Source organism: Manis javanica, chromosome 8, assembly GCF_040802235.1.
Source record: "Manis javanica isolate MJ-LG chromosome 8, MJ_LKY, whole genome shotgun sequence".
Taxonomy (NCBI): Eukaryota; Metazoa; Chordata; class Mammalia; order Pholidota; family Manidae; genus Manis; species Manis javanica.
This window is the reverse complement of record NC_133163.1, coordinates 85,791,766-85,805,141: the sequence shown is the minus strand read 5'-3', so window position 1 is coordinate 85,805,141 and position 13,376 is coordinate 85,791,766. Positions and strand designations below refer to the sequence as shown.

The 13,376-nt window shown below is 33.4% G+C and overlaps 1 protein-coding gene across 6 annotated transcripts in view; it reads left to right on the top strand.

Moving 5' to 3' along the window:
- Nucleotides 1-12,347, top strand: part of DPH6 (diphthamine biosynthesis 6) — a 234,551-nt gene extending 222,204 nt beyond the window's left edge. The window contains exons 8-10 of one of the 6 annotated variants that reach the window (XR_005056047.2): nucleotides 2,133-2,193; nucleotides 5,400-5,487; nucleotides 11,757-12,347. Coding sequence is in view for 4 of the 6 variants with exons in the window: in XM_036998448.2 (XP_036854343.1) it covers nucleotides 5,400-5,487; nucleotides 6,114-6,167 (142 nt within the window). In the remaining 2 variants the exon portion in view is untranslated. Of the gene's footprint in view, nucleotides 1-2,132; nucleotides 2,194-5,399; nucleotides 5,488-6,113; nucleotides 7,334-11,756 lie in introns of those variants that run through there. The other 5 variants (XR_005056046.2, XM_036998449.2, XM_036998448.2 and 2 more) reach the window with 5 other exon arrangements.
- Nucleotides 12,348-13,376: the final 1,029 nt, after the last annotated feature.

The following is a 13,376-nucleotide window of genomic DNA, read 5'->3' as shown; positions in this document are numbered from 1 at the left end:
TACTGAATGAACAGCTTCATTATGTTCAACACAAGAGGTGATTTCTATTAATAATGAGGGGAGGAGTGATCTAAGAAAATTAAGACAACTCTAGGTGAATTTTCTAAAATATCTATTTATCTGATGTAGACATTTTCATTACCATATGTAGAAGGTTGACCCACTCTTCTGTCATGTTCTAAATTTTTCTCCACTAATAATCATCAACAAAATAATTCATTTGGCAAATATTTATCAAGTATCTAGCATGTCCAGGCATTCTACTGGGTACTGTTCATGTTCGAAAATAGTTCCTGCCTTCGAAGGAGTGGAAGGAAGACACATCTGTATATAATTATGATATGAGATGGTGCAAGGTTAAGAGTCATGAGAATAAGTTTGTAGATGGGAGATATTTACTCTGGCTACTATGATCACAAAATGATTCATAAATGAAGTGTGCATAGGTATTCTATGAAATAATATTGTTTGCTTATTCAAGAACAGCATTTCCATGCTAGGGTGAAATTGTGGTGAGAAACTTGTGATGTATTTACATATTAATATGAGACTAACCAAATTAGGGGAAAAGCTCAATAAGAGAACAATTGCCAAAGAATAATACTTTTCCCATTTACTTGACAATTTGAGGTCCTAGAAGTCTTTATGGACAACCTAGAATTATAAGACATGTACTGCTTTATTCTGCATAACCAGAAGGTATGTTTATCATAGTACTTTAGACCTGAACACAGAATCTTTTTCACCTCATCATTTTGTAGTCAAGGAAACCTCAGCCTGACTGAGGCAACAGCATGAGGGAAATTAGTCATTGTATTAAAGAGAGGGATGTTGAGGAGTTGTATTATAACCCTCTAGTGTCAAAATGAGCTGTTCAGTTCAACTGAGTAATCATTTATTGAGGCAAATTCTGTGAGTGGCACTTGGCAAGCTGCTGCTCTGCACTGTAGGAGTTCTTATGACAGGAGAGATGAACAGGCACATCAATAACATGGGGTAAGTGTAACAGACTGCTGTGTACCTTGAGATCACAGAGGAAGCACTGGCTTTACATTCTTACTTGCTTATCAGTGAATCACTAATCTAATTCTAATGCTTAAGCATATTGTGCTTTTTTCTTTGAAGGCTATCTCTCACCTCAGCTTTATAACTTTCTACCTGATGCCTTTTCTCTAGTCTGACTTCCCATTTCTACCCATTTTGCTAAATCCTTCCATTTGTAAAAGGTTTTGCTTCTATTGCTTCCAGTGGTTGTTCTCACACCTGAACTCTCAGAACACACAGTTCTCACAAATAAAGTTTGTTAGTGTTAAGTTAATTTGTCAGTTGTTTGTTTTTAGCATATCCTATTTCACTTAATTTTATGTATTCTTTTTCAGTTAAATTGGGGGTTACAGGTTGGAAAATATCCTAATTCACTGGAAAAACAATGTCACCTACTATTTATATTTACAAAATCTTTCCGCCTCTTTAAAATAGAAAATGTCCTTATCATATCTACCTGATAAGCACTAAATATGATACTATGAGTGAATATGCATGTGAATGAAAGTTATCTTAGAAATAATTTTCCATTTACATAGTTGAAAAATAAGTTTAGGCCCTATAACTATTTGTTAACAATGGATCATTAATAATAATACTAGATCCCACAACTAAGAATTCTCACTGGGGACAAATTTTATAATTTCTTCTGTTATATTTGATATAACAGTGGTCTGCCACAATTAGCATACAATTAAATGACTATTAGGAATCCCATTTCATATGTCTGAGTGAAATTTTTTTGATAAAAGAAGAACACTCTTAGGAGAGAAAAATAAACTTTTATTTGCAAAATGATTTGATTGTAACCTAGGGATTTTTTCCCAAAAACACAGATTGAATCTTTTTTGTATAATAAAGTAATTTAGAGAAATTGGGTTTATTATAAGATACATTTTGCCCCAAATTCCAGATAACTTTTTAAAAATCTTGTGGGGAAGACTGATATAGCAATATTTGGAAGTAATTTAAATATTTTCTAACTAGAACATTTTACAATTCACTTTTTGTCTCAATTAATATGTGATTACTCACCTCTAGATACAAAATTTTAGATCAGAAACTGAGGGTTTTTTTTTTTTTCAAAGAGCCTTGTTGAAAAAAATTACAGCCTGGCCTTTCAGATACAAGGATAATTGCAAGACAATTGTAAGTCCTCAAATAAAGAACCTACTTCTTTATTTCTTCTTACTCTAAAATATATATGTCTACATATCAGAGGTAAGAACTAAAATCCTAATGCAGTAATGAAACTGATAATTTTCTTCTCTGTTCTTGAATACATTTTGTAATATCAGTATTGATACACCCCACATTTCCATTTGAATTATCAATATTACAATACTACTACAAAGTTGCTACATATGAGATGGAGGGAAGAATGGGAAGGAAGGAACAAACGAACTAAATTCTATGTTTAAAACACCATTTAGTCATTTTCCCTACCTCCTATTTTCTACCCATTTAAGGCATAATAGTACAAATCATTTTTATGTGGCATTTAGCAATGAAGATGGATCAAGTGGTTTCCTTATCTGCTTTCTCATATTACCTGGGAATTTATTTAAATTTATGAAATTATTTCCTTGTATTTACATTTTTAGACCTACTAAGCTTCATTTTTATTATGCTAGAGATTCTTTACGGTATATAGGCATATGGGTGTGTATATGCATGTATATATGCAATGCCTCTATGAGGAATTACGTATTTGTGTAAAGATAGGTAATTGAAAAATCAATGTAGGTTAGCACAGTTTGATAGTTAGTGTGTAAATATGAAGGTATTTAACAAAGTTTAACTATGCAGTTACTTACTTATTCAACAAGCCTAATGAATACCAGGTAATGTACTCTGTACTGAGCCTAGAGAGAAGGGTGGCAGGGGTAGTGAAGGACAGGCAAAGATGAAATTTTGTTGGCCCCTCTCTAAGAAAGCAAGCAAGCATGCAAACACATAATACAGTAAATGTGTTATGAAAGGGCTGTAAACCATTACTAAAGCACGTGAAGAAGAAAACTAGGATGTCAGGGAAGACTGCAAAGAATGACATTGGAGAGGTCTGTGAGAGTAAGTGTGAGTCCACAGGGAGTTTCCATGTGCAGTTGTCTTTTGAGAGAAGAGGTAAGAACAAAACCATAGCTGAGTCTCAAGTGATATCAAGTTTTGATTTATTTTGAAATGAGAGGGTAGAGCCTGACCTCACACCTCTGGAGCCTGGCAACAGGAAAGAAAGGCTCAGACCTGACTCAGCTGTTGTTTTGAAATTGTTGCGGGCTAAGCCTAAGGCAGCAGTGGAAGGGAGCATGGGCCTTCTCATGGCTTCGGAGAAGCCTCCGTTGTGTAAGAGGTAGTAACTGCACTGATAGCGGGAAAGAAGAGGGTAGCCAAGTGGAAAGCATCTTTGCTGTGGCACAGTTGGTCTTAATTTTCTGGATTACGCTGAGGATATTCCAACTGCTTCTGTTTCAGGTTTCTGAGAAATTCATGAAGCATTCATGACAGAAATCAGAGATCCTTGAAAATTGAGTTTCAGGTGATAGTTTATGAAAGATAAAAGAAAAGCAATAGTGGTATTATTCTGTTTGAAACTAAAAGCTGTTCTTTTGAAATAGAGTCTCTCCCAATTGACTCACACTTTGTAAAAGTGAATGAAATTATGTTAGTCAAGTAGAGATTATGGATTTAATAAAATTCATAAAATTACATTCTTCATTTAATGTTCACAATGTTGTATATTTTCTCTGGATAACAATCTTAATTCAGAATTCAGTAATTATATCAATTAAGTGAGCTTTTTTCTGTCAACCTTTTGTTTCTAGTGGTGATAACTGGCATTAGAAGGGAGGGCCTGAAACCCTCTCTATTAATATAGCATTGGTTCAGGTTAATTATAGTTTTGGTATGCTCCATTGTCAAGGATCTCAAAACCAAGATGCCTAGATTAGTATAATTAGGGCTCAGGGTCAGTTTCCAATGCTGGGATCAGGAAGAGAGAGATTGAAATTTAATGTAAAACTGTACACAGGAATTGGAATTTGGTTGATGAGCCAAGATAAAACTGGAACAGGCAACTCTGGAATAAATAGAGAAACAACAAAATTAGGGCTAACAAGCCAGAGCGGCAGGAGGTAGAAAGCAAAAGGGCCTTCTCTTTACTTTCTTCTTCTCCTACTTCTCCTCTTTATACCTGGAGGCATCTTTTGGTTGATGTAGCCTGTGAAGGCAGATTGTATCTTTCTATCAGAATACTGATTCTGTTTCTATTATAGTGTAATTTGCTTTCCTTTTAATGCCATAGGAATCCTTTTGAATGTTATTTTTCCTAAATGCTAATAAGATACGTATTTGATACTAAGGATTCATAATTTTTTTATCATCAAACTTTTTTTTCTGTATCTCTGATCATTCAAAGAGAAAAGTAAAAGTAAACAGATTTTGTCCATGAAAATTTGTATTTTGGAGCAGGAATTTTGAGGTTTCTTCTATTGCTGCTAAATAACTTTGCATTACAAAAGTTGATTCAAAAAATCTTTTACATTAGTGGCAAATAGTCAAATAAAGTAATTTATTTTGCCATACTACAAAGGTTAAAATGCAGGCAGTGTGTTAATATAAACATTGGAACTAATGCCTGAGGTATTAAAGAGACATGAAGGATTTCTATTTTAAAAATTTCAGTTGAAATACAAAACACTACTTCTTAATAAACAACAATAAAAATAATTAGTTATTAGAACATCACACATAATTTTAGTTATACATATGTGTTTTACAGGGTATCTTTGATAAAAGCTGAGTTAATTTACATGTATCCATATGGTGCCAGCAAGCAGTTCATACCATTTTACCTGAATGTGGTAATTACTGTGTCAGACAATCAATTTTAATAGCAATGATATTTCAGTGTGAAGAGTTCATCTAGAGCTTAAAACCATCACCAGTACTGCTTTTGTGAAGGATAATTGAGATTTTGTGTGAAACACTGAATGAATTACCTCTTGAAAATGAACAGAATAATGAAGATAAAGCACTATTGTTTAATGGTTAGCCCATACCAAGAAAATTTGTGAAATGAAATTGAGGTTTTATGTCTCAGAACTCTTCAGAGAACTTGAAAGTTGAGCTGTGTCATTATAAAGATAAAACTACTTTACTTTTCCGTGGAAGATTAGTATCCTTGATCATTGTCCCAATTAGTTATTGGATTATTAAAAGTAGATGCTAATCATTGTTTGTATACCAGTGTAAATAAATACAAAATGACAATTTTTGGTCTCTTCTAGTCTGTAGCAGGAATGATTTGCCACAATTTATATAGTAGATGAGTGCATTATAAAATTTTTATGTTTCAGAGATTCATCAGAAGTAGTCACACATTCAGCTGATGCATTTGCGCCTGTGGCTTATCTACGCTTTTTAGAATTGCACTTGGAGGACAAGGCAAGTAAATCTAAGATTCACAGTGATTTCAAGAGAAAACTGAGATATAGGCATTGGTTTTCTATATATAATTCTATAACAGCAGATGAAAGGGCAAAACAATTGATTTTATCATTAGTGATTTTTTTCAGATCCTCAGTCACTAAGAATTTTGCAAATGTTTATAGTTAAGATCTCTTTATGACACAAAAACAGAGAATGATTATTGCTGTCATTTCTGCAGAAGGATTAAAGATAGACAGGATTGAAAATAGGTCACTGAATTGGGCTGAAAGATGATGAATTGACTTTTAGCAAAAAGCTGGTAATTTTCAAGAGAATGAAGCTGTACTGTTCAAACATCCTCTGGCCCCACTGAGGAGTCTCTCACTTCTAGGTCTTTGCTCTTGTTGCTTCCATGTTCACAAATAGAAGATCAGAATCACTGGATTCTTCCTTAGACGTGTCAGCTGTTATGTATTTTCAGTTCTATCTAAGTAGGTCATTATTTTCCTTGCTGTTGTGGTATTTCATTAGTCTTCAGAGTCCATTTGCCCTCTTGCAGAAAAGAATCTTATTTCTTCAAGGTGGGGTATTCACTGACATTGAATAAATATGGTGCATTTTCCTTCTTCTTTTTTTTTTAGGTATCCCCAGTGCCTGACAACTACAGAACATCTAGTTATATACATAATTCTTGAAAAGCATTTTTGAATATTGTTTACTAAGTTGCCTTCTCTATGTGAAAAAGATATATATAGCGTTTTCTCAATTATCATGTCCAGCTTTTACTTGTTACATTTTTTTTATTCTTAGAAATGTATAGCTTCATTAGAAGAAATAAATAGAACCATGATTAATCGAGGAAATATTAATGCTTTGCTCACTAATACTGCCAACTCCCTCAGGAAGTTTCCCTGACTTTTCTTAACACATCCTATCCATGATCTCTATGTTATATATGCCCTTTTCTCCCCCTTTACTTCATCTCCAATTCTCATTTCTATAACATTTCTTTGCTTCCATCACAGTGGTTCATTTTCTTCCTTCTCTCTTTTCCGCTCTCATCTCTACGAAAAATATCATGATACACAGGCATTTGAAAATGAGGGTGAAAAGGCAATCACTTTATTTAGACAATAAAGTCTATTTTACTGGGAGTCATCAAAGTGATTTATCATTTTTATTTTAAATATATTTATTGTATCAACATTATTGAACAATCAAGAATATCATTACCTCTTACCGGTTATTTTACAACATTAAAAAATGCAACTACTTTCATGTTGCCTAGGCTAATGTTAGACAACTTTATTTTGAATAGACTTTTTTTTTAGAACGATTTTAGGTTCACAGCAAAATTGAACAGAAAGTAAAGAGAATTCCTATGCACTTTCTGACCCCAGACATGCACAGCCTCCTGTACTATCAACATCAGGCACTTATCCCCCAAAGTCCATAGTTTACATTATGATTCACTCTTGATGTTGTATATAGTCTATGGGTTTGGACAAATGTATACTGACATGTGTCTCATCATTATAGTACCATACAGAAGAGTTCCACTGCCCTAAAAATGCATATTCATCATTCCTTTCCCTCTGACCTCTGGCTACCACTGACCTTTTTACTGTCTCCATGGTTTTACCTTTTCTAAAATGTTATATAGTTGGAACCATACATTGTGTAGCTTTTTTTACATTGACTTCTTTCACCTAGCAATTTGCACTGAAGATTCCTCCGTGCCTTTTAATGAGTTTTTAAGTGCTGAATAATATTCCATAGTCTGGATGTACCACAGTTACCTGTTCACCTACCAAATTGATTGCTTCCAAGTTTTGGCAATTAAAAATAAAATTGCTATAAATATCTGTGTGCAAGTTTTTGTGTGGACATAAGTTTCAGTTCCTTTGGATAAATATCAAGGAGTGTGATTGCTGGATCATATGGTGAGAATATGCTTAGTTTTATAAGAAAGCACCAAACTGTCTTCCAAAATGGCTGTACTATTTTATATTCCCACCAGAAATGAATGAGAATTCTTGTGATTCTGCATCCTCACCAGTATTTAGAGTTGTCAGTGTTTTGCATTTGCCATTTTAATAGATGTACAGCAGTATCTCATTGTTTTAATTTTGCATTTTCTGATGACATATGATGTGGAGCATCTTTTCATATGCTTATTTGCCATCCTTGTTTCTTTGGTGAAGTGTCTGTTCATATCTTTTGCCTATTTTTGAATTGAGTTTTTTGTTTTCTTATTTTTGAGTTTTCAGAGTTCTTTGTATATTTTCAATAGTTCTTAATCAGTATATCTTTTGCAAATATATTCTCCCAGTCTGTGGCTTGTCTTCTCATTTTCTTGGTAGTGTCTTTCACAAAGCAGAAATTTTAATGTTAATGAATTCTAGCCTATCAATTATTTGTTTCATGGAACATGTCTTTGGTGTTATATTTCAAAAGTCATCACCAAACCTAAGGTCATCTAGATTTTTTCCTACATTATCTTCTAGAAGTTTTATAGTTTTGCATTGTACATTTGGATCTATGATCCATTTTGATTTAATTTTTATAAAGGCATGTAAGGACTGTGTCTGCAATCATATTTTTGTATGGGCTATCTAGGTCTTCCATCACCATTTGTTGAAAAGACTGTTCTTTTCTCCATTATTTATCATAGTTCAATATTTGTGTAGACCTATTTCTGGCTTCTCTATACTGTTCCACTGATGTATTTGTCTATTCTTTTGCCAGTACAAATGTATTAATTACTGTAGCTTTATAGTATGTCTTGAAGTTGGTAATGTCAGTCTTCCAACTTTGTTCTTCTCTTTCTAAGTCTTTTACCTTTCCATATAGACATTAGAATCAGTTTATTGATATCCACAAAGTAATCTGCTGAGATTTGGATTGGGGTTGCACTGAAGCTATAGATCAAATTGGAAAGAACTAACATCTTAACAGAATTGAGTCTCACTAATCATAATCATGGAATATGTCTCCATTTATTTAGTTCTCCTTTGATTTCTTTCATCAGAGTTTTGCTTAGACATCCTCTTTTATCTTCATTATTAGAATAATGTATTAAATGTTGCCTCCTTTAGGATATTTTTTTTTCAAATGACAAGCTTTAAGGTATCACTTTCAGTGTATATCCAGAGGGAATCAGTGGCTTGGAGAAGCTTTGGCTGAGTCATCACATTTACTCCCAAGCCCACCCTGATAGTAGAGAAGGGAATTCTCCACAGGGAAAACAAAATTAGATTACCAAAACAAAGATAAATGAATAAATGCTAGAGGGCAAAAACGGCAAATACTCTTCCACTTGTTTTATCAAATCACATTGTCATTTCAAATTCATATTAACAAATTAATTATCACTCTACCCCAGATAATAGTGAGACCTAGAATGTGGTACCTTGAATACCACTCTGAATAATTCCTTTAGTTGCCATTCACTCTGTAATAACATTTGCAATCTAGCTTTACCTCATTTACTTTGATAAACTTCTGTTGGTCCTGTCTCAGTCTTCACAAGCCTTAATTCATCCTTTTCCTTGATAATATTGGCCACCATCCTGAAAATCTCCCCTGTAATAGTTAGATGTCATTGTCCTATTCATTTTTCTTCTACTCATTCAAGATCTTCTCCATCTCCTTCAGTCACTTACTTGGCTTCTTACCTTCAACATATATATATATTTGCCTCAAGTTCTTTCTTTTTATGACTCCAATGTTTTCTTTTTCAATATTTTCTCTTTAAGTGAACTCCTTGCTTTCATTCTCCTATATTCTATTCCACTGCCATATTGATTTTCCTTTCTAGTTTTTGTTTCTCTACACAAAAATCCATAATACTACTACATTGTTTTCTAAATAAACAAGATGCTTAGACATGAACTGAAGGCCATCTGACATGTTACCATAACATTCCTTTTCAGTCTTGCTCCCAGGACTCCCCTACACGTAGTTTTATATTATAGTTGTTTAAGGGCTTATCTTATTATTTCTACTAGGTTGTAACTTTCTTGAGGGCTCTTCCTTTCCATCTTCATACGCTCTGTAATACTTACTGGTTTACAATAGGAATCTTGAACTTAATTATTTTTCATACTTGGTTTTCCTTCTTACAGAATTTTATAGACATGTGTTCCCATTTCATCTTGCATACCACCTAATGAAAATCACTTTCTTGTTTATTTTTATTTTATCTTGTTGTTAGAAGAAAATGTTGCAAGCATTTGAGATGTTGTTAGTATAAAATTTATCACTAAAATTTTCACTTTATATACAATGACCCTTAAATTTTTCTATTGAAAAATCAATCTATTTTAATTTTACCTTTAAGTTAAAATCTTAAAATTATTTATGTAAGTGTAAAACTTATATCAACTAAGCATGGGATCCAAAAAATAATAATAATAATGGAAAGCTCCAGGTTAAAAGTGTGGAAATACATTAAAATTTCTTTTGGATCTCTGATTTTATTGCTTATGGCAAACTCGATATTAAAATGTACCATTCATCTCTCTAGTGACAGACGTGAGGAAGTGAAAAATACAAAGCTTTACATAAATAAGCCAAAAGATCATATTAAACTGCATAACTTTTTCTAGAAGAATCAAGACTTTTAACTATCGAGAAATTCTTTCTTCCTTATGTAGTTGTTTTGGATTTTTCAAACAGCTTTATAAGAAATAATATTTTGAATTATTGTTGGCAAAACCATTGCCTCTATAAAGAAACAAGGTTCACAGAAATTTAGCCCCAATTTTACTAATGTACCCAACTCTTCACTTAGTACTTAATTTTGTTTTTTGTTGTTGTTGAAATAATCTTACAAGTACTAATATACTTATTATCACTTAGCACTAATTTTTTTGTTGTTGAAAAAATCTCATGGGACAATTATATTTTACATGTTATTATAAAAGCTTACATTTCTGGAAGTTGTAACTTTTAAAGATACCATAGTCTTATAGCCCATTCTTGGCTCTTTCATTATATATACTGTATTTCAGAAATATCAAATATCTTGACAAACTTTATGACACTAAACCAGCTCTACACTTTCATTTTTCCTCTTCAATCCAACGAATGCCTACTCTGTTTACCATTTGCAACAACATGGATGGAGCTGGAGGATATTATTCTCAGAAAAAAACAGCAGCAGACTCACAAACTCCAAGAAGGGACTAGTGGTTACCAAACGGGAGGGGTGGGGGAGGGTGGGTGGGGAGCGAGGGAGAAGGGGATTGAGGGGTACACTTGGTGTTGGGGGGGTTCACAGGGAAGACGGTGTAGCACACAGAAGACAAGTAGTGACTCTGTGGCATCTTACTACACTGACAGACAGTGACTGCAATGGGGTATGGGGGGGACTTGATAATATGGGTGAATGTAGTAACTACATTGTTTTTCATGTGAAACCTTCATAAGAGTATATATCAATAATACCTTAATTTAAAAAAACTGTTAGGCCTACATGGAATTCACTATAAATAAGGGCAAATAACAGTGTAATTCTAATTCTAATTCTAAACTGAATTTATTACAGGTAATCATTATTCCCAGCATTATGATTACAGTGACAGATATCACTAGTTTGGCTAATCTGGACTGAAGTTATGGCCATAATATATTGTGGATTCAAGATGAAGAGTGATGTGTGGGATATGATCCTATTTTTCTAAAAAATAGTGGTGGAGGCAGGGAGCTTACTTTTCTATTTTTATTTGAATGAGGATAATAAGAAGTGAGCATATAATAACCAGACTGATAATATTGCTTTGTTTGGGGAAAGGGGATATGAAAAGAGAAAACACAGAGAAGTTTAATTCATTATATATCTTTAGTTTTTTACTTCTTTTTATGAGCATATATTGGTAAATTTAAAATTTTTTCGTTAATAAAATTAACTAGGGTGGGGAGGGGAGGGAGTTCTACTGCTAATAAACAAGCATTTAAATGTATTCTACAACATTTTAGTAACCTAGGTAGAAAGAGACATACTCTAGCCCTTGAAAACTTTCCATAGAATCCTAGTGAAAACAGTACTCACAATATGTGTTGAAATCTAGTTGATCCTATACTAAAGTCTAAATAGAGAATCTGGGGGAAAGTATATATATGTATGATGACTGAAAGTATTCAGATGGTAGGCCTCTTGAGTATACTGTGCATGGGATTTTGCTCTAACTGCTCATAGCAACCTGTATTAATCTGAATGTTCCCTCCATGGAAGTATGCTGTCATTGTTTCCATGACTCCTCATAAATATTTCCTTACAGAAAGCACAAAGGAAGGAGGAGGATAAAAGATAACTTATTCACCAACTTTTGATTCAACACAACTTTCCTACTCCATCCCATCCTCTCCCCATCTTTGCCTTCAAGCTCACAAGCAGAGAACTGATTTGGTAAGAGGGAGCAAAGCATTGAGCAAGCTTCAAACCTAATTCTGTAACCTTCAAAGATATAACTTGGGATTTGCATAATTTGGGTTTAAGGTACCACTGGGTCATTGACACTGCAAATGGTCATTGGAGCAAATTAATAAATCTACCATCAGATTTAACCAATTTAGAGAATTATGTGACTCATTTCTGTCCCTAATGCATGGACTTCAGTAGTAATGATAACATACCTCTGTGTCTGGAAGTCAGGAATCAAACTGCACAATGGAAGAGTGATTTTTGAATGCAAAATCTATGTTGGAGTCATCAGTTTGATATGTTAATAAAAATAACCAGTCAGGTGATTTCCTTCTCTGCTTTCAAACTGGAATTGACTATATTTTTTTCTTTAAGTTTTACTTAGCTTTTATGCTCTATGCACCTTTTGTTGTTTTAAAAAATAAAGTTTCTGATTGGTGTATTCTGATTGGTGTTTCACTTTGGTCATTCCCTATAAAAGAGCAGTGGCATACTATCATTTCACTTAACATATTTATTGAGTGCTTGCATATATATGTTTGGCATTGTTCACACAGTGGAGGTACCATAATGAACTGCATATCCAAAAATCATTTCCTTCATGGAGTTTTTATCCTATGGAATGAGACAGACCAACATAAACATAAAAATAGAAGGAAAGTTGCCCCAGTGCCCCAAAAAATGGGGATTAGGTTTTATGGAATAAGCATGATCTGAGAATACTGGGCTTCTGTAGTGACAGATTTAAACCCGGATTGATGGTACTAAAATTAGGTTTTTTTGGTCATATGGCAGATTATGGTGGTAAACTGTGAGTGTCTGGATTAGGATAGGGAAGAATAAGTCTTGCCAAAAGCCTATAGATTCAGCCAAAGGAAGATTCAGTGAATTGGAAGAGAGATTAAAAGAATATATTCAGAATGAAGTGTGAAAAGAAACAGAAGATAATACTACAGATTCAAAGACATATAAACAGTAAGAAGGTCTAAAACACATGTAATTAGAATGTCTGAAAGAGAGGAGAGGGTTAGTGGGAAAGGTACAGTAATTGAAAAGATAATGACTGAGAACTTCCCAAAATTGATGAAATACACCAACGTACAGATACAACCAGTCTTATGAACCCCAAACAAAATAAAAAGAGATTCATATTTAGGCATATGATGATAAAACTGCTAAAAACAGAAGGCAAAGAAAAAAATTTGAAAACAGCCAACATGTGTTAAAGACGGTCTAGTTTCAAAGAAGCAACTATTGGAATGAAACCTAACTTTTAAACAGACAAAAAAAGTCCAAACAGTTAAATCAGGTCTTTTGTAATGCTAAGTGAAAACAGTTCATCATAGAATTATGAATTATGTACCCAGAAAAAATATTCTTGAAACAAAAGTGAGGGAATTTTCAAAAGATAAGTAATGCCTACAAAACCACAGTAATCAAGACAATTTGGTACTGGCAAAAGAACAGACCCATAGAC